At 41.7% G+C, this 20723-nt stretch overlaps 2 protein-coding genes across 9 annotated transcripts in view; both read right to left on the minus strand.

Moving 5' to 3' along the window:
• Positions 1 to 554: 554 nt before the first annotated feature.
• LOC123653288 (endogenous retrovirus group K member 7 Env polyprotein) lies at positions 555 to 5071 on the minus strand. The gene is made up of 2 exons (XM_045588941.1): positions 4970 to 5071; positions 555 to 2382 (listed from the first exon to the last, which is right to left on the minus strand). Exon 2 carries the CDS (start codon positions 1940 to 1942, stop codon positions 587 to 589), a length of 1356 nt encoding a protein of 451 aa, XP_045444897.1. The 5' UTR covers positions 1943 to 2382; positions 4970 to 5071; the 3' UTR covers positions 555 to 586.
• Positions 5072 to 11123: 6052 nt separating this feature from the next.
• FAM149A (family with sequence similarity 149 member A) overlaps positions 11124 to 20723 on the minus strand; it is a 38449-nt gene continuing 28849 nt past the window's right edge. For 6 of the 8 annotated variants that reach the window (XM_036457756.2, XM_036457757.2, XM_045588939.1 and 3 more), the window contains 6 exons: positions 20183 to 20286; positions 19248 to 19457; positions 16726 to 16849; positions 15409 to 15537; positions 14427 to 14505; positions 11124 to 11889 (listed from right to left, as the gene is read on the minus strand). In XM_036457756.2, the coding sequence (XP_036313649.1) occupies positions 11816 to 11889; positions 14427 to 14505; positions 15409 to 15537; positions 16726 to 16849; positions 19248 to 19457; positions 20183 to 20286 (720 nt within the window). In that variant the 3' untranslated portion in view covers positions 11124 to 11815. The remainder of the gene's footprint in view (positions 11890 to 14426; positions 14506 to 15408; positions 15538 to 16725; positions 16850 to 19247; positions 19458 to 20182; positions 20287 to 20723) is intronic. The other 2 variants (XM_036457755.2, XR_004991359.2) reach the window with 2 other exon arrangements.

The following is a 20723-nucleotide window of genomic DNA, read 5'->3' on the forward strand; positions in this document are numbered from 1 at the left end:
GGAAGGAAGGAAGGAAGGAAGGAAGGAAGGAAGGAAGGAAGGAAGGAAGGAAGGAAGGAAGGAAGGAAGGAAGGAAGGAAGGAAGGAACCGGATCCAGCCGGCATCACAGGTCCTGGAGGTAGGGCTAGGAGATTTTAAGAGAAATAAAGACAAGAGAAAGCGGGACTTCAGGAGGACTGCTAGTCCATGATGAGACTGCAGCAACTTTATTAGTTGCAAGCGTACATTTATGAGGCTTTTCTGGGCATTTCTCCAAGTGCCCCTTTCCCAGGACAAGGCCGCCTGTCAGCCCCTCAAGACATTCTTGGAAAAGATACATAGAGCAAGCGTCCGGTTAGATATCATTGAGAACAGCCTAGCTGAGAACATCCAGATAAGTCGTGCATCACGCGCACTCTCTAACAATGGGGCTATGGTCTGCCCTGTCCTTGGTTGACCCCGAAGGCTTAGGGGAGAGCAGGTAGGCATCCCTACCCTGTGCTCAATCCCCTGTAGGAGAGCAGGTAGGCGTCCCTACCCTATGCTCCATCCTTGCCCTCGGGCCCCACGGAACACGGCTTCCCACAGCTCCCCCTTTTTAATTTATTACATCTTAAGCGGGGTGCTGTCCTTCTCTCGATGCAGCTGAAGCAGGCGGATGTCCATGGTTAACTTGTACATTTGCTTACAGATTAATCTTATACAGAAAGGCAACAACATGCATAAAAGTACCAGGAAACTTGCTACTGCAATTAGGCCTATTACTCTATGAAGGAAAGCACTTATAGTTGGGAAGTTGTCCCGTAGCCGGGTTACAAACTCCGAGGCTTCTCTAGCTATATCTATATCAAGCTTTGGTGCGTTCAGCAAATCTTGGATTTCTCCATGCAACATTCTCAAATCAAGGGAGGTGTTTGCATCATGCCATATACCCTGAAGATGCCTTTTGACATTTTCCCATGGAAACCTAGAATCATTATACTCTTTTGGTGTTATGCAAATCCATGAGAATGCGGCGTGGCATCTTAGAGAGCTTTTCACCTCCAAGCTTACAATCTCATGGCCTAGGATTTGTACAACATCATAGAGAGCGTTCACCCTTTGCTCTATTTTCTTGTCCCAGTTCTCTTGGGTTTGTAATGCTTGCGTTACATTGTAAGCCAGGTTGTTCACATAGTCTGCCGTCTGAATGGAAGTTGTTAACGATATGGCAGAAGCAGTGGCAGAAGCAATTAAAGTGATTAAAGCCTTGGTACCTGCTATTAACAATCCTACAAATCTTTTCGTTCGGCTTAAGGCTTTTTCTACTGTCTGAAGCACAGCAAGCCCCATGTCAGAGTACCACTCTTGGGTAGTGTTAACTGGCAGGAGAACAAATACAGGTTGATATAAGATTAACAAGGAAGGGGTAGTGCCATTAATGCAATTAGTTAGACGACAATTATTACAAGCGATGCTGGTTATTCCAGTTTCATTATCTAGGCTAATACTAAAATTACCCAGTAACAAAGCATAAGGTTCAGGTACACATGCGGACACGCTCACATTCCAGCTACTCCCCGAGCCACTAATGACTCCCCTTTGTGGCTGCACCGTCACATTCTCCTTCCCGACAGTGATGTAGTCCATGGCAGCCACCATTTTCCACAAATCTCTTTGGTAAGTAACATTGTCCATTGTCCAAAGTCCAGTCACTAAGTTCTTTGGCCCAAGATTGCTGTTCGTCTTGGCCCAGTCACATAGGGACCTGCGGCAGACTGTTTCATTCGCATGACATGTCCGCCACATCAGCCCAAGGTTATTTTTAGATGGCCCCAAAGGCCCACAAGGTTTGACTCCCTGTGGGTATGTCCCAGGGCCACAGCGTGCCGTGGTGCCATTTCTAGCAATGTAATAGCTATCCATACCCCAGTGGGTACCTGCAGAGTGCTTGGTATCAATGTCAGACAGCCTCTGGACCATGGTGCAGCCTTCTTTATCCTCAAAGGAAAACACACTGGTGTCCCTTTGGTAACTCCTTGATAATTGTACCCTTCTGCCCAGGCTGGGGAAATGTGGCCCGAGGACATAAGCCCCAAGACCTTGGTGTCATTAACATAAACAGGAATGTTCTTATCCTCCCAGGTTGCAGGATGCAGCAATGGTGGGTTGGGTACATACTCCCAATAAACAGCAGCATGCACAGCCATCAATCTCGATAGTAGCCATAGGAAGGAAACCAACTGAGCAACCACACGGATCTCTGGCAGCTTGTCACGGCTAAGGGAAACTCTCCGTCGCCGGCTCCCACGCTGCTGCTTCTTCTGACGCATCAGGCCGTTCAGCTGGGCTCGCAGCCGCGCGATTTTGCTTCGAGGCATGTCGAACACACCGCTCTGGCAACCACCTCGGGTTGTCGTCTCCTGTAGGGAAAACACAAACATAGCCTCGACCCCACATTAGTACTGGATCCGGCCCATGCAATTCCCTAGTCAGTGGATCTCTCCAGTATACATCTGGAAAGCGTTTTGGTGTGGGCTCCCAAAACCGCTGAGCCGCTGTCTGGCCGTCTTTGTCCATTTGCAAAAAGTTTAAAATAAAGATTATATGATTAAGTAAATTCCTGGGGGTGTGGGTATAATACTCCCCCTTTTTAATTTTAAAAAGCTGATTTTTGAGTTCTTGATGAGCTCGCTCCACAATGCCTTGCCCTTGATCCTGGGCAACCTGTAGGAATGCACAGGTGCCGACTGCTATCATGGCAGGGTATCTTTACTTTAAAAATAAGGCAAGTTTACTTTTGAATTCATAAGCCACAAATGTTGCCTTGCCTTTAGCTTGATTACAATGTAGGTGGCCATACACAGTTAGGATTCAATTATTTATAAAACATTGGCTTCTCATGTAACTTAATTTATATGATATTGATTATATTGTGAAAGCTAATTTATAAAGTAACTTAAGTAGGTATCTTTAATTAAAAAAAAATAATAGCAAAGAAACTTATTCAGTAAAACTTATAGGTTTGATACTTTATTGGTCTGATCTAAAAGCATGGCTTTTGTCTTTCTTGAAATTCTACTGCTGTTGAAAAAATTTGGCTATGTTTAAGAAATATATTGTTTTTGCCTTTCTTACAGGTGAAAACTTTTATAATATTTAATATATACCTTTTAATTTTTATTTGATAAGTCTTTCCATGCAATTTCAAGTATATTAGATGTGTTTTAAAAAGTTTTCCTATAAGAAGAGAGAATAAATTTCTTGCATTACTCCGGGCCCTTGGAGCTTTCCAAGAATCATCTCTGTTAATGCCTTGAAATTTTAACATGGAAAAAACCATCAAATAAATATCTACATATGATTTAAATATTTTAATACCTGTTATTATTATCTATTATTATCTTAAGATATCAATTAGATTTAGACTAGTTTTTGAATAGAAAATTCTTATTTGAGATCACAGAATTAATCCTCTTTTTAATTAGATCAATAATAAGCAACTTATTTTGAATTCCTAATTATTAGCGGAAATATAACATTTTATTTTCTTAAAAATAACTTTTTATGCTTTAAGTATTTAATCACTATGACTATAATTTTTCCTTATTTAATTTGTACTTTGAACTTTTAAAGCTGGCAAGTTAAATATATTTAGTAGTTCTTAGATTAATAACACTTTATATTTCTAAGAAAAATACAAGACATAATCAATTAATAGATTCAATTCTGTTCTCTAGGTTTTTTATGAGGCAAATTTAAACTTTAATTTTTATTTGCCAGTGGCTCTGGGAAACTAGGTTTTGTTTATTCGACTGTAAATTATCACATTCTTTAAGATGGCTACTGGTAGGACACTATATTAACTGTCTGCTGGGGGAAGGGCCTTTACCCTTTCCTCCCTCAACAAAGGATGTAGCCAGTTACCTGGATTACTTAGATCTTTAGTATTAATGCATTATTTATTCATCTATATTTTAATAATTTCTTTGAGATTCTAGAATCAATTATAATTATTTTAAAGTATTTACTTTGGATAAATTCTATGACAGAGACAAATTTATTTATTTTCTTGAAGGCCTTAAAAGTTAACTTTTCAATAAGGTTCACTAGCATTTTGAAAACTACTCTTTATTGTGGAAATGCAAATCTTGTTGCTGGAATTAGCTTGAATTTCTTTCAAGAAGATTTTTTCGCTGTTTTTCTCAGGAAAAAGAATCAGTTCTGGGTTTTTCATTTCTGTAGCTCCTGTAAAGAGTTAAGGCTAGTTCAAGACTTATCTAATATCCGAAATCGGACGTGCGCGCATTCTGTCTTATACTAGCTTTCTCTTTACACGTGTACAGATATCCCAGACGCATTTCTAAATTATCAAAACTTTTTTTATGGCGAGAAAAGAAACTTTTAATTTATTATACTAGGAGAGTGGCTTCTACAATATATTGGATCGCCTCATGTCTCTCCCTTCCCCCACATCATGCTTCCTTCAGGGGAAGCATCAGCAACAGATCTGGCTGAATTTCTTTTCATGCTTAAAAGATAGACAGGTCTCAATTTTTTTTTTTCCTTCCTTTTTGACTTTCTGAAATAATAACTAATACCCAATTTGGCCAAGATTTGCATTTCCCTGCGAGTTCTCTTATAATTTTTAAACAAGGCATTAAGTAGTCTTATTGCAAGTAATCTTAATGTGGGAGAGCAGATAGCCCTTCCTTCTCCAGCTGCCTTTGAATTTATCCGCATTAGAGGCAGTTTCAACAGTGGAGTTCCACTTATTACAGATTTTAAATTCCATACATATACTAAGATTCTAATTTCAACAATAAACAACATTATTTTGTGATCAATAGACTTCAACATTCACTCTGAAGAGCTCTTTTACTTTGTCCCGTGCCTTACACAGGCACCGCGAGACACAAACATGCTGTGCAGGACCTGTCCCTGCTCTGTACTTGCCCCATTTTATTACTCCTGAATGTAAAAAAAAAAACTCAATCCGCCGTTACTCACTGTTTCGTCGCGTCCTTTACCAACGGCGACCTTCCTACTTCTACCCAGTGTCTCCAGGTCCCTGTTCACGGGCGCCAATTACCGGATCCAGCCGGCATCACAGGTCCTGGAGGTAGGGCTAGGAGGTTTTAAGAGAAATAAAGACAAGAGAAAGCGGGACTTCAGGAGGACTGCTAGTCCATGATGAGACTGCAGCAACTTTATTAGTTGCAAGCGTACATTTATGAGGCTTTTCTGGGCATTTCTCCAAGTGCCCCTTTCCCAGGACAAGGCCGCCCGTCAGCCCCTCAAGACATTCTTGGAAAAGATACATAGAGCAAGCGTCCGGTTAGATATCATTGAGAACAGCCTAGCTGAGAACATCCAGATAAGTCGTGCATCACGCGCACTCTCTAACAATGGGGCTATGGTCTGCCCTGTCCCTAGTTAACCCTGAAGGCTTAGGGGAGAGCGGGTAGGCGTCCCTACCCTGTGCTCAATCCCCTGTAGGAGAGCAGGTAGGCGTCCTTACCCTAGGCTCCATCCTTGCCCTCGGGCCCCACGGAACACGGCTTCCCACAGGAAGGAAGGAAGGAAGGAAGGAAGAAAGGAAGGAAGGAAGGAAGGAAGGAAGGAAGGAAGGAAGGAAGGAAGGAAGGAAGGAAGGAAGGAAGGAAGGAAGGAAGAAAGGGAGGGAGGAAGGAGAAAGGATGGTGAGCAGGGTGTCCCAATTTTGCCAGATGCTGTGCACTGACTACCACTCCTGACTGGAGATTCCCTGAAGGTGGTCCCTCCTGCAAAGGCGCTGGGCCAGGCATGCCCTCTCCTAGGAGCAGGTCCCCAGTGACAGGGGGGGCCCAGGGAGAGGACAGAAGCTGAGAAACGCCCTGGATCCCACTTTGCTCAGTCCCCTCCGTGGTACTTGCAGCTCCTGGGCAGGTGGCAGGGCCTCCTCGGGCAGAGAAAAGCATGCTGAAGGCTTTCCTCCAACTGATTTTTTTTTTTAAGTCACCTCTCTGCACTGACATGGGGAAAGGTTCAGGAAATAGTAAATGAAAAACAAACCTTAAAGCTGCAGAACAGAGTCCATAATGTAATGCCATCTTTGGGGAGAAAGAAGTTTAGTTCTCTGCAGCCAGACTAATGTCTGGGAGGAAAAACACTGGTCAGCCTTATGGGATGTTCGCGGGGAAGAACTTACATTCTTTATGTTATTCACTTTGGTATTATTTCATCTGTTTAAGACTTTACAACATATTTTCTTTAATATCTTTAAGTAGATCTCATCTCTCTAAAAGTCTACCACAGCTATGAAACTACAGGATTTGTTTCTACCTGACTCTCTGCTCATCTCAGTGGACAAAACAAGGAATATGTAACCTCTCCCCTCAAGAAGTGGAGAAGGGGAGGGCAGAGTGCTCAGGCAGCAGCCAACATGAGAAGGTTGTGATGGGTTCAAGCAAGTGTGCGGGGACCCTGCTTGGAGCACAGGTGGCTCAGGGTGACCAGGACAAGACCATGTTCCCAAGTAGCATGGAGCCAGCTTGAACAGACCTTGACTCCCAGGCTGAGAAATTGTATCTTTATTTTGAAGGCAATTTGTGGGTGAGAAAGAGAGCACTGAGGATTTTTTGAAAAGGGACAATAAACAGAAGCCTTATCTCTTTGTTCCCTGAGTCATCATTCTCATCCTATTTGTTACCAGATAGGAGCCAATGCCCACAACTTCAGACTAGACTGGTCAGATGGCCAGGCATGAGAGAAACCCAAGGCGACACCCTTCCTCCTGGCAACCAAGTTCACAGTGTTGTGTCTTCAGATGTTCACCCTGAAACGGAATGAATCTGTGTGTAGGGAGCATGGCATTGCCAAGGTGAAGGCCATCTACCTACATTTATCACCGCTACGGCAGCTTCATGGCACTCATCCGGCTGAATAGGAAGTTGACTCCTAATTTATTCTTTCTATATTCAAGGACAACTTTCTTTCCACTTGCAAGATCTTTGCTACTCTCCCATGCTTGAAATACATGCCTTTGAAAGTTAAAGTCATGGCCAGAATAAGTTATAAACCAAAGCAAAGCTTTGTAACTGGTAACACTTTGATTTCCTTAAAATTTCTGTCATTTGGAATGATTCCTAATATGGAAAATTCCTAATTTAGATTTTTTTTAAAATGCTGGTTAAATATAAAACTATTAGAGGCCCTGTGCACAAAATTCATACATGGGAAATGTTTGTCCCTCAGCCCAGCCTGCACCGTATCCAATCTGGGATCCCCCTCACAATTCAGGATTGCTGACTCCCAACCGCTCACCTGCCTGCCTGATTGCTTCTAACTGCTTTTTCCTACCAACCTGATCACTCCCTATCCACTCCCCTGCCAGCCTGATCAATCCCTGCTTCCCTGCCAACCTGATTGTCCCTAACTGCCCTTACCTGCCAGCCTGGTCACCCTTAACTGCCCTCCAACGCAAGCCTGCTTGTTCCCAACTGCCCTCCACTGCCTTCCCCTGCAAGCCTGTTCACCCCTAACTGCCCTCCCCTGCAGGCCTGGTCACCCTTAACTGTCCTCCCCTGTAGACCTGACCTCTCCCAAATGCCCTCCCTTGCAGGTCTGGTCCCTCCCAACTGCCCTCCCTTGCTGGCCTGATTGTCCACAACTGCCCTCCCCTGCGGACCATCTTGAGTCAACATGGGGTGGCCATCTTTGACAACATGGGGGCAGCCATCTTATGTGTTGGAGTGATGGTCAATTTGCACATTACCTCTTTATTAGATAGGATATTATTCACATACTTATAAATAGCAAATTATTAGGATAACAGGACACTGTCATGAATTGTTGAATCGCTAAAATCAGATTAAGTGCACTTTTCTTAAAAAGTACAGTTCTATGGACAAGCATCATCAGTTCTATGTGACTACCCCCCCACCCCAGGTCATACAATAGAACATGAAATCACATTGTATGTTCCCTTTTGCATCTGTCTTCTTTTTTAAAAAAAATTATTTATTGATTAAGGTATCACATATTTGTCCTCAACCCCCAATTCCAATCCCCCACCCCTCACTCATGTCCTCACACCCCTAGAATCTGTCTTCTTAAACTCAGCATTTCATAACTGTGTATTATTCCATTGTTTAACTATACTACAACTTATTAGCCATTTTGTGACCAATGGTTGTTTCAGATGTCATATATATGTATACACACAATTTCAATAATTGTGTGTATACATTTTTTGGGATACTCTATAATACATACATATATATTTTATTAATTCTGTTTCTATAAAGAATCCTTACTAATATAATCATCTTACTAAATGGATTCCTATTATTTGATGTTTATGAGGCTATTATAAATAGTATTTATATATTTTAATATCTAATTATTGTTAATATTTAGAAATGCAGATGCACTTTATGTTGATCTTGTATTTAATGAGCTTGCTAAAATCACATACTGATTTTTAAGTATATTTATAAATTATTTTGATCTTTTTTTGTGAAGAATGAATTTTTTTATTTTTTTCCCAATTTTTAAGACCCTTTATATTTTAATCTGGCCCTATCAAATTGGCTAGGACATCCTGTATAGTGATGAATAACTTTGGTGGCTAGCAGAAAATTTTTACATTGCTCTGGTCTCAGTGGGTATAGTTGAATATTTTACTATTAAGTGTATAGTTTGCTTTAGGGTTTTTTTTCTTCTTATCTCACTAAATATCTATAAGCAAATTATATTTGTTCCCTTCTCTCTCTAGATTACTAGGAAATTTTATTATGAATGACTTTTTTTCAAAGACTTTGTCTCTGTTTATTGCGAATATCAATGTTTGTTTGTTTTTTGACATAATTTGTTCATTGATTATTTTTCACATGGTAGACCAAACTTTAATGCCTTACATAGATCTAATTTGGATGGTATTTATTTCCCATTTCATACCTGCTTGATTTGATTTGCCACTATCTTGCTTAGGAGTGTATCCTCTGTGTTCAGAGATAAGATTAGACAATAACTTTCTGGGTGTTGTTGTTTTTTGTTTTTTTTTAATATCCTTATCAGTTTTTGTATAAAGGTTATCCTAGCCTTAGAAAATAACTTCCTATTACCTTGAGGAAATTTTATTGATTTTTCACAGAGAGGAAGAGGGAGGGATAGAGAGTTAGAAACGTCAACGAGAGAGAATCATCGACCAGCTGCCTCTTGCACACCCCCTACTGGGGATGTGCCCGCAAGCAAGGGACATGCCCTTGACTGGATTCAAACCCTGGACCTTTCAGTCCACAGGCTGACGCTCTATCCACTGAGCCAAACCGGTGCTGGCTAGGAAATTTTATATGGGAGTTATAGATGCTATATTTTCCTTAAATATTTGGAAGAATTAACCCTGGAAGTCATCAGGACTTAGAATTCTCTTTGAGAGGATTTTGATTATAGATTTAAGTCTATAATAGATATAAACCTTTCCATGTTTACTATTTCTTCTTTGTCTGGTGATAACTAAGGAGTTTAAACATTTCATCTAAATGATCAAACCAAATTAGTCATAATATACTGGTTAAATTCTAACATCTGTAAGATCGGTAGTGATATGCCCATTTTTATTCTTTGAAAAACTTTTCCCTCCATTTGACTTCAAGGATTCTACATTCTCTTGATTTTTATTCTCCCTCACCAGTCATTTTTATTGTCTGATTCGCTGCTTTATTTTCACACCCTGTACCTCCAGATGTTAAAGAGGGCCTGAACTCTTTCCTCGCGTCTTTGTACTCACTCTCTCGGTTACCTCATCCATTTTAGTACCTAAATACCATCTCTCTGATCAATTATACTTCCAGTCTATACCTTTTCTCTAAACCTCAGGTGTAGATACCCAAATACTTCAACATCTCCACTTGGACATCCAATAGGCATCTCAAACATAACATGTCCGAGCCAAAGACTTAAAGTCAATATTGATTCTTTAGTTACATTTCACATCAAATTCCATAGCAAATGCCACTGACTTAACTTTCAAAACACATCCAAAGTCCTCTGACTTTGAGCTACATCACTGTAATATGTCTGACAGATCATTTCGGGTCATATTGCATTACTCTGTCCTGAAAACTGTCCAGTTGCTTCCTATTTCAGATAACCTTCTCTTTCCCAGGTCAAAAAGGATCTTAATCACTCCATTCCCATCATCTACTGTTTTCACTCGCTGGCTTATTTCATTCTATGCCCCAAAGGCCTTTTTGCTGTTCTTCAAACCCCTGGCTATGCTCCTATTTTAGGCCTGTGTGTGTTTTCTCCTATGTCTAGTATCCTCTTTTTCATAGCTACATGGCTTCTCATCTGATCTTCTTTGCATCTTTGCTCAAATATTACCTCTACAATAAAGCCTTCCCTTTCTAAAGTTGAAGCCCTATTTTATGTTGCTTCATAGCATGTATTGCTATCTGACCTTATGTTATATTTTTGTTGCTTTGGTTAATGAAAACAATTACAACAAAAACATAGTATCCAAATGATTTATAATATTAAAAAACTGGTTGCCTTCTCCACTAGACTTGTAGTTCTGTTAGGGCAAAGACTTGATCTTGTTCAGTCCAATGCTTAGAACAGAATCTAAATAAAAAGGTGTTTGATAAACATTTGATGAAATAATAAATCCATGATGATGACCATACAGAAATGTTATCTTCTGAAACAAATTTTAAATTGGAGTATTTATCAAAGAGGTAAAACCCTGAAAAGCATAGATATATATTTTGAATTCACAAAAGAATGTTTACTATCTAGTTAGACATATAAATGAGTGAATAACCTATATATATGCAGAATAGAGATATTCACACAAATTATATAAAAATTGGGAACTTAAACAAGCTTTTATAAATGCAATAAATTTCTGAAAACTCAACACTTTATAATTTATCAAAAATTAAAGAATGAAAAACCCTGGACAATTGATCTGTGATCATAAGAAAACAATGACAATAAAAATATCATACACAAATGATTTGTGATATTAAAAAAAGTTCCTCTTAATTGGTATAGCAATTACATTCTAGTTCAGAATAACCATATGTATATTTCCTCTTATATTTTAAAAATTGAGCAGTTTTTTATGGTATTTTACACATTTTTATATAATTTTTCAATTCCTTCATTCCTTCTTTGGTTTTGGATAAATTAACAGACATTTTATTAATGTAGTCTCTGTTATTTAAAAACTAGAGGCCCAGTGCACAAATCTGTGCACAATTGGGGTCCCTAGGCCTGGCTGGTAATCAAGGCCTATCAGAGAGCCTGCCAGGGGGAGGGGACCTGGGAGGTTGGCTGGCTGGCCCCACCCCTGATTGGTGGAGGGCAATCTGGGGCAGAGCTGGCAGGTGGCAGGGGCAATGGGAGGTTGGGGGAAGCAGATCAGGGTTTAGATCAAGCTGGTTGGCTACCACAGTGCATGTCATAGCAACCGGTCATTCCAGCCATTCTGCTGATCCTGTCGCTGTGCTTTTATATAGAGATTAACCTCAGGAGTAATTCAGTTTGCCTTTTTCAATTTTTTAAAATATATTTTATTGATTTTTTTTTTTTTTTTTTACAGAGAGGAAGGGAGAGGGATAGAGAGATAGAAACATTGATGAGAGAGTAACATTGATCAGCTGCCTCCTGTACAGCCTCTACTGGGGATGTGCCCTCAATCAAGGTACATGCCCTTGACTGGAATTGAACCTGAGACCCTTCAGTCTGCAAGCCAATGCTCTATCCACTGAGCCAAACCAGTTAGGGCTGTTCTTCTGTTTTTCAAGTGTCAGTGGTCGCGGAGGCTCTGGGTGGCCCAGGAAAGGCTGCAATTCTGGGGCAGCAACATCAAGATGCCACTTGGAATCTCTTTCTTAGAGTCAGAGCTGTCCTCTGAAAAGACTTGGGTGGATACTGCGTACCTGAAATGCCAACCAAAAGTAATTCTCATTAACATGTTAAAAATCCCAGCTCTCAAAAGCGTTGTTTTGTATAGTCCATGCAGATGGTATTTTTCAAAAAGAAAAAAGGTATTTAGCGTCACTTTTACACACCAGGAAACAGACACGTGCAAAAACTGCCATCTGGGGTGGAGAGGGAGAGGAGCTCCCCCCACCACGCCTCATGCTGGCCATGTGTCCTTCCAGGCAGGTGGGTGCAGGGACCTTCTCCCCAGAAATGGGTCCCAAGGCCCAGGCAGTTGAGCAGGGAGCTCTGTCAGCCCCATGGGGGTAAAAGCAAAGTCACCTGCCTTCCTGCTGGTGGGGACACCCCATCAGCTCCTCCTCTCTCTTTTTTCCAGCCACAAAAACAATATGTTGGTAAGTTAATAGTTCCAGGTGCTTTTTGACTTGGAAGCAAAGGTAAGAAAGAGACCACATGCTTGCTTGTCAGAGGAAAAAAATAAAAAAGAAATCCTTAGAAATAGAGAAACAACTCTCTCGATGCACGCTCATTCCCTTCAGCAGAAATGAAAAAGGGACTCGGACCATCAGTAATAATTGTCACAAGTTTCTGAAAGGAGCTACAATGACTTAGACTTGGTGAACGATCAGGAGTGTGCCGTTAAAGCAAACTCAGAGCCCAGTTCCGTCTCTTAAGCTCACTCCTGTGTGCCCAACAAACTAGCTGACATCCCCACTTAGCATGCTGTAGTCAACGCTCCAAAACACTTCATCAAAACTCCGGGAGTTCCCTCTTTCCACATCTCCCACAGAATCATAAATATCAGCCTTCACTCCTTTCTCTCTCCCATACCACAGGCTGTTCCTCCCAATTGGGTGGCTCATACCTCCTCCAGAAGGCTCTCTGCCCACCTGCATATCCAGCCCGGTGGCCCTTTCCATCTCCCCACTAGCCTGAATGTTCCTTCAAGCGCAGAAACAAATGCCCTTGGTGTTTGAATCTCTGCCTTTAGCACCTATAAACGAGGAGATCGTGGTTTGATTACTGATCAGGACATATTCCCAGGTTGTGGGCTCCATTCCCAGTGTGGGGCATGATCTATGACTCTCTCTCTCTCTCTCATCATTGATGTTTCTACCGTATCTCTATCCTTCTCCCTTACTCTCTGAAATCAATAAAGAGATTTCAAAGAAGAAAAATAAACCTTGATTCCATGGTGGCACACCTCATGACAGTGCCCGGTGGCCTCCCTGAATAAAAGTGTTAGTCATTCCTGAAGCATGTGTGTGACACAGGACAAGCTCTCCTTGGTTCCCTTAGGACCCAGTGTCCACATACTCAGACCCGGTACCGTTCTTTTCCAAATGTCATCTTGCCTATGGTGATTTGATCAGGTGTAGAGAGCCCTCTGGGAAGGCACACGGACATTCTTTTAATTCTTATCAGTGAGCCCGAGGGCACTGGCAGAATCCTGTTATCAGTACTGATTTCTTATATTTATCCAGATGCTTGGAATGAGGAACAAATAGGACCTTGACTCACCCAGGTCTTGATATGCTAAATCTTGTACCAAAAAATAAGGAGCTTACCCAGATTTTGATGAATAGGATCTGGGCACACTTTTGACCTTAAACTCCCCTTTGGAAGCCAATAAATGTGCTGTGTTGTCTGTGGTAAGTGTGACTGTCTCTCCATCAGAGAGATGGCACCCACCTCGCTCCCAGCTTTATGAATCTATTTCTGCCTCTTGTCTCTTTCTTTCTCTAATTTCTTCATCCCCAGATCCTCCACTCAGGAACCTGTCGCTTTTTCGTGCGGGACGCGGAAAACAGAGAAAATGCCCACCGCAATCAGGTGCTTTACTTTTCATTACCCTTGACTGTGTTTGAGTAATTTCACAAATTCGATATTATCCTCGCATACATATAAGCAGCAGCAATGGTGTGTTAGTGATCAGAGGCAGTTAAAGATGAGAAAGTATTTTGCAACAATAAAAGTTCATTTTGGTCAGTCTTTTGCATTTGAAAAAAAATGTTGGTCATAGTTTGAAAATAAAACATCATTGGCTTGAATTCAGATGAGAAACTTTATTCTTTGAAGAGCACACTCATCAGTAAAACTCTACATAAATAGAGTGTACTGGTATGTATTAATTTTATTGAGCATTTTTATCATTAGATCTTCAAAGAGAATCTAAGATTAGGGTTTCATTCAGGAGAAAAGCATGAACCTCCACAGCTGAAGGAGACACTAATTTCCCATAGGACTCACAAGTCATCCCCCCCAACCCCCTCCCATTTGTTTTGTTTTTTTGAGAGTGAGATCTTAAGTTGATTAAGAAGCATTTGGGCATTTTCCTCTGCAACAACAGGTTTTGCCTTTGCAGTTTTGCTCTTTATAGAGATTTGTGAGGTCTGGTTGCAGACTATAGACCTTGGTATTTCCTCTGACAGGGTCCACCACAGTCCTATCCAAGTAGCAGTCTTCAACTTCTTTTTAAAAATGTACACTTTCACATATTACATCATTTTATTTATACATGGAGAGCACTGACCTGTCAGCAAACCTTGACCTGTCCAGGTGTGACCAGCAAACTCCATCAGAGTCAATGAAGCTTTTCGAGGGGTTTCTGACTGTCAGGAGAAAAATAAAATGAGGAATGAGTTTTATTGTTTCCGATACATTTTTCCTTGTTGGACATTTAGTCAAAAGTATATATTTTTTTACACTCAATATTATTTTGTATAGATTTCAGGTGTACAGCATAGTGGTTAGATAATCGTATACTTTACAAAGTATTTCCCTGATATTCCCAGAATCCACCTGGCACCATTAACAGATGTTACAATATTATTGGCAATGTTCCCTATGCAGTACTTACAACCCCATGACTATTCTGTAATACCCATCTGTACTTCTCCATCCCCCCTCCACGCTAGCAACCATCAGTCTGTTCTCTGAACCTATGTGCCTGCTTCTATTTTGTTTATTTTGTTCTTTAGATTCCACATATAAGTGAAATGATATGGTACTTGTCTATCTCTGACTTATTTCCATGCTGTCACCAATGGTAAAATTTCATTCTTTTTTATGACTAATATTCCATTGAATATATGTATGTCTGTTTGGCACAAATTCTTTATCCACTTGTCTACTGATGGGCGCTTGGGCTGGATAGTTTTTTTAAAATATGTTTTTATTGTTTTTAGAGGGACAGGAGGGAGAGGGGGTGAAACCATTGATCAGCTGCCTCCTGCATACCCCTTACTGAGGGTTGTGCCCACGCATGTGCCCTCACCTGGAATTGAACCAGTGACCTTTTGATACATGAAATGTGACTCAATCAACTGGGTCACACCAGCCAGGCATGGGTTGGATATTTTTAAAAACCAAAGTATAGTTAACACAATGCAGTATACAGGTCATGCATATGGAAATGTACACTCGAAAAACCTGCATGATCCTGTGAGCCAATGTCACCCAACACTTTAATTAGAGCAAAAATAAAAACGAAGGATAGTTAGCAGAGAACCTACCCGGAACGTATGGGTGGTGCTGGGCCTTGAAGACTGTTCCACAGTCAGAGATCTTTCTCGAAGAGGCGATCGTTCTGCACTATTGGGGACTGCACTTAAAACACGGCTTTGTGCGTGCCCGCCTCTGCACTAAATGAGAGATAATATGTTATTGTTTAAATAAAATTCAAACCTTAAAAAAAAAAAATCTACATACGCTTCACTCCTTTAGTCATTCATTTGTTCACTTATTTAAAAAGGTATTTATATGTTGTTAAACATGAGATCTACTAAGCATAAATAGAAAAATATTTTAATTATGGAACTGCGTTATTTAGCCTAATAAAATAATAGTGTCTTAATCGGTAAATGTGGGTAAAAAAACTTCCGACATCAAATTCTTAGTATTAAACTGTAATAAAAATGTAGTACTGCAGTTGGGAAGCATCGGACTTTTTTTTAAGGTGATATTTGCCTTCTTTGGTGATTTCACGCTCAGCCTCAATATTCTAAGATTAAATACTGAAGTGTTGCCGCTCTGCCCTCCTGGACATGGGCCAGTGGCAATGCTCAGGGGGGCACAGGGATGCAGGAGAAAACATGGCCGCGGCGTTGTTCTCTCTCTCTCAGCCTTATGTCGCCACAACCAAGGTGCTTCTGTGTTCTGTAAAATAGCACAAGCTGTCTGAAGCACAGCAAAGCGTGGGTCATTATGAACCATGGGTATGCCTGTGACCGGCAGCATAGCTTCCCCAGACCTTTTCCAACTGCAGGGCTGAGTCAAGCTTGGTTGCAGAAGGGACTGCCTCCACATTGCAGTGAACAGGAGAGTTAGCGGGGGAAAAAGAGAGCGGATAAGAATGGCAGTGGTATGTGACTGAGCTCCTCATTTATGCCAGTCATTATTTAACATCCTTACATTCACTGAATCCATGTAACCATATTTTGAGGTAGCAGTGATCATTGCCCTTTGATAGATGGCAAAATTGGGGCTCAGAGAGATTCATTTCTACCAAATCACGGAGACTGGGTGGCAGGATTCCGACACAGACCCGCCTGTCTCCTCACCTCACCTTCATGCTATTTTCTGCTCACCATCCTGACCATCTGGTATTTCCTGGACACCTAAGCTCCCTCATTTAGGGTAAGCCATGTTTTCATTTCACAAAAGAGTGAATGAACCCTCCCAGCCCCTGGAAATTCTCACAAGCCATTAACTTTCAGAGAGCAGATTATGGGGACATTTTATGTTAATGATTTCACTGCAAAATACCAAGATTATAAACTGTTTGTTTGTTTGTTAAATGGTGAACTTTAATATAATGGAATCTGTCTTACAGAGACAGGGCGAGATCCAGGAGCTGCCACCTTCTGCTCGGCGGGCTCGGGACCGATGGGAGGTAACCTCGGGGCCTGTGCGGTGTGGACGGGTGGGGAAGACATGAGGTCCAGGCCAGTTTGCCTGCGAACACAACAACATGCAACTGAGCATCCGGGAATCAAGACAGGGAGAGAACAGACCTAACACAGCTCCTGATGTGAGTTCTTCACCACAGTCTGCTTTCTAAGAGGAAAGAGCTGAGTTCAGGAAGACAGATGTGGAAGGAGCCTGGCACCAGCTAGCTCTGTCACCTTCTCCTTGCTCAGCTATCACCCTCAGCCTGTGTTGACCCAGTGACCAGCTATTCTAACAACAGGGCAGAGCAGAGAGGTAATGGAACATCTAGTTCTGACCCTATGAAATTTACAAGTTACTGAAAACAGAAACAATTAGAGTACAATGCAATGCAATTTATATGACAACATGTTACGGCACGCGTTTCTGAATATAAGCACTGTAGAAATTTAGGGAATTGAGTGATCAATAAAATAACAAAATTAAGCCCAGCTGGCAGGACTCGGTAGTTGAGCGTCAACCTATGAACCAGGAGGTCATGGTTCTATTCCCATTCAGACCATATGCAAAGTTTACGGGCAAGATCCCTGTTATAAGAATGTTATGGTCGCCCTGACCAGTTTGGCTCAGTGGATAGAGCATCGGCCTGTGAACTCAAGGGTCCCAGATTCGATTCCGGTCAAGGGCATGTACCTTGAATGTGGGCACATCCCCAGTAGGGGTTGTACAGGAGGCAGCTGATTGATGTTTCTCTCTCATTATGTTTCTAACTCTCTCTTCCTCTCCCTTACTCTCTGTCAAAAAATCAATAAAATATATTTTTTAAAAATAATGTTATGGTCATAAGGAAACCCCTCTAATGTGTGAAATGACTATTGTATGAAATGTTTGCTGCGTGGAGACCCCAATATTCTAACTTCCAAATTGGTAAATGCCCCACTATCTTGATGTGAATGCCCTAAGTCCTTAAAGTGTTTTTTTCTTCAAAAAACTAAAAATGGAACTCCAATTAGACTCAGTGATCCAACTTCTAGGAATATATCCAAATAAACCAGAAACACCAATTAGAAAGGATATATGTACTCCTATGTTTATAGCAGCACAATTCACCAGAGCTAAGATTTGGAAACAGCCTAAGTGCCCATCAGCAGATGAATGGATTAAAAAACTGTGGTACATCTACACAATAGAATCACAATAGAATACTATGCTGTGGTAAAAAAAAAAAAAAAAAAAAAAAAAGTTCTTACCATTTGCAATAGCATAGATGGTACTGGAAAGCATTATGCTAAGTGAAATAACCCAGTCAGAGAAAAATAAATAGCACATGATCTCACTTATTTATGGAATATAATGAACAACAGAAATTGATGAACAAAAATAGATCCAGAGACAGAGAAACATCAACCAGACCATCAAACCTCAGAGAGAAGGTAGGGGAGGGTGGGGTAAGGGGGAGAGATCAACCAAAAGACTTGTATGCATACATATAAGCCTAACCAATGGACACAGACAACAGGGGGTAAGGGCATGAGTGGGGAGGATGGGGGGGATGCGGGGATAAGGACACATATGTAACACCTTAATCAATAAAGAAATTTTTAAAAATGTTTTTGTTGATTTTTAGAGATAGAGGAAGGGAGAGAGAGAAATAGAAATATTGATGCATCAACAATGATCTTCTGCCTCCTGCATGCCTCTCCACTGGAGATAGCCTGAAATAAGAGCACGTGCCCTGACTGGGAATCAAACCTGTGACCTCTTGATATATGGATCGATGCTCAACCACTGAATCACACTGACCAAGCGCATGGGGACCTTTAATAACTCCCTCCCTTGCTGCAGTGGCATATGATCCAAGTAGTGTCCCCAAAGAGAGACAACACAATGGGGGTGCCAATCTATACTAATAAAAGAGTAATATGCAAATTAGACTGGGTCAAGCGGCCATCTTCCAGATGTCCAACTTCCTTCCAGACAAAGCCATGGTGGTGGAGGCCGAGGCAGAGAGAGCAGTTGGGGGCAAGATCAGGCCAGGAGGGGAGGACAGTTAGGGGCAACCAGGCTGGCAGGGGAGGGCAGTAGGAGGAGATTAGGCAGGCAGAGGCAGTTAGGGGCGATCAGGCAGGCAGTCGGACATCCCCCAAGGGGTCCCCGATTGGAGAGGATGCAGGCTGGGATGAGGGAATCCCCCTCCCCCATGCATGAATTTTGTGCACTGGGCCACTAGTAAATTATAAATATAGCTAAGAACTGCTGTAAATAAAGCTGCAACAAAATTCATGCCAAAAACTCAAATGTTAAATACTCAATTCATGTCAATATTCAAATGCATAAACAACTTAGAAAAGTGTCTACATAAGTTTGATAGAGGATGCTTTCTCTAGAATAATCCATGAGCCCTAAGTGAGAAGAGCCTCTGTCCTCTGTGACTTTGGTTTACCCTGAGAGAAGCAGAACTTACAGTCTTGTTACCCTAAGCATCTCCTCACTGTCCACATTGGGGGTTTTCATTCTCTGCGAGTCCAAAGTGAGAGAAGGTAGCCTCCTGAGAACCGGTGTTTTCTTTGCAGGAGTCTGTAGTCGGCAGGAGTCTGAGATTCGTCCCAGACGGTGGCGGGTGGCAGAAAGGGCACTAGCCCCCACACTCAGTGATTTGTCCTCTTGTTCATTCCTGGGGAAGGGAAATCAGGTTAATTACTGGGATGCAAATTCTGTGAGAAGAGGGAACATTTGCCCATGACCAGACACCGTCGAGATCAGTGCCTGGCTCTTAGAAGATACTCCTATTTGTTGAAAGGATAAACAGATTATCATTTCCAATTCCGTTCCAATTCCAATGAAACATCATCAATAGAGAGAAAAGATCCAGGCTTCTTATTCTTTATAATCAAACACGATAGCCCATTAGATTGAATTCACTGCTGCATTCTCTCTTTCTTTTTCTTTTTTAAATATATTTTTATTGATTTTAGAGAGGAAAAGAGATGGAGAGAGAGGGAGAGAGAGAGAGAGAGAGAGAGAGAGAGAGAGAGAGAGAGAGAGAGAGAGAGAGAGTCATCAATGAGGAGAGAGAATCATTGATCAACTGCCTTATGCACATTCCCTACTGAGGATCTATCCCACAACCCGGGCAAGTGTCCTGACTGGGAATCAAAATTTCACCTCTTGGTTTGTAAGTCAATACTCAACCACTGAACCATGCTGTCTGGGTCCCTTTTTCTTATCTGCCCCAACCCTAATCCTTTTGTTGTCAGTATATGAATAGCGTATTTTATCCTCACACACTGTCTGTGTCCTGCCCTGAGAGTGATTTCCATTCTCTCATGCCCTCCACAGTCCGGTGTTCACGTGTGTGTAGCACAGGGAGGAGGCTGGGTGGTTATTTCACATACATACTGTGTCCTGTCGGCAAAGTGGGTCGGCCTCTGCTGAAGTGGTTTGGCTTGAATTGTCATCACACCATTCAAATCACTATAAAAATTGGTGGAGAAGCGATGGATCTGAGAACAGTAAAAACAATAAGAGTTTAAAAGCATCCATAGCCATTGCCATCACAAATACCTGCTAGGGATCTGCAGGAAGCAACGGCACACTCAGACGGGCTCATTGGAGGAAAATTCAATAAAGGGACTAGAGTTTATTAAGAGGTGGGGAGCGAAACTAACAAGGAACAGCTTAATTCCCCAAGGCCAGTGGGCACACATGCCCACACTTGGGCCTGGAGCGACAAGGCTCCTGCCTGAAGAGATGCCACCAACACATCGTGACCTGGCAGCCAAGAGAAAAGTAACAGGACACCTCCTTCTTCCTTAACCTCTGAGCTCCCCCTGTGGACACTGCTGGGCAGGGCAACCAGGGAAGGCAGCCTCCAGGGCACCCCAGGGGGAGGCAGGTGCAGAGAGGACAGGAGAAGGAGAGCGAACGTGTCCCAGCTCCT

The sequence above is a fragment of the Pipistrellus kuhlii genome, unplaced genomic scaffold (assembly GCF_014108245.1).
Source record: "Pipistrellus kuhlii isolate mPipKuh1 unplaced genomic scaffold, mPipKuh1.p scaffold_m20_p_3, whole genome shotgun sequence".
NCBI classification, from domain to species: Eukaryota; Metazoa; Chordata; class Mammalia; order Chiroptera; family Vespertilionidae; genus Pipistrellus; species Pipistrellus kuhlii.

Bases quoted from the DNA above. Each gene is read 5' to 3' on its own strand.
- LOC123653288 (XM_045588941.1), bottom strand. From the start codon at position 1,942: ATGGTCCAGAGGCTGTCTGACATTGATACCAAGCACTCTGCAGGTACC.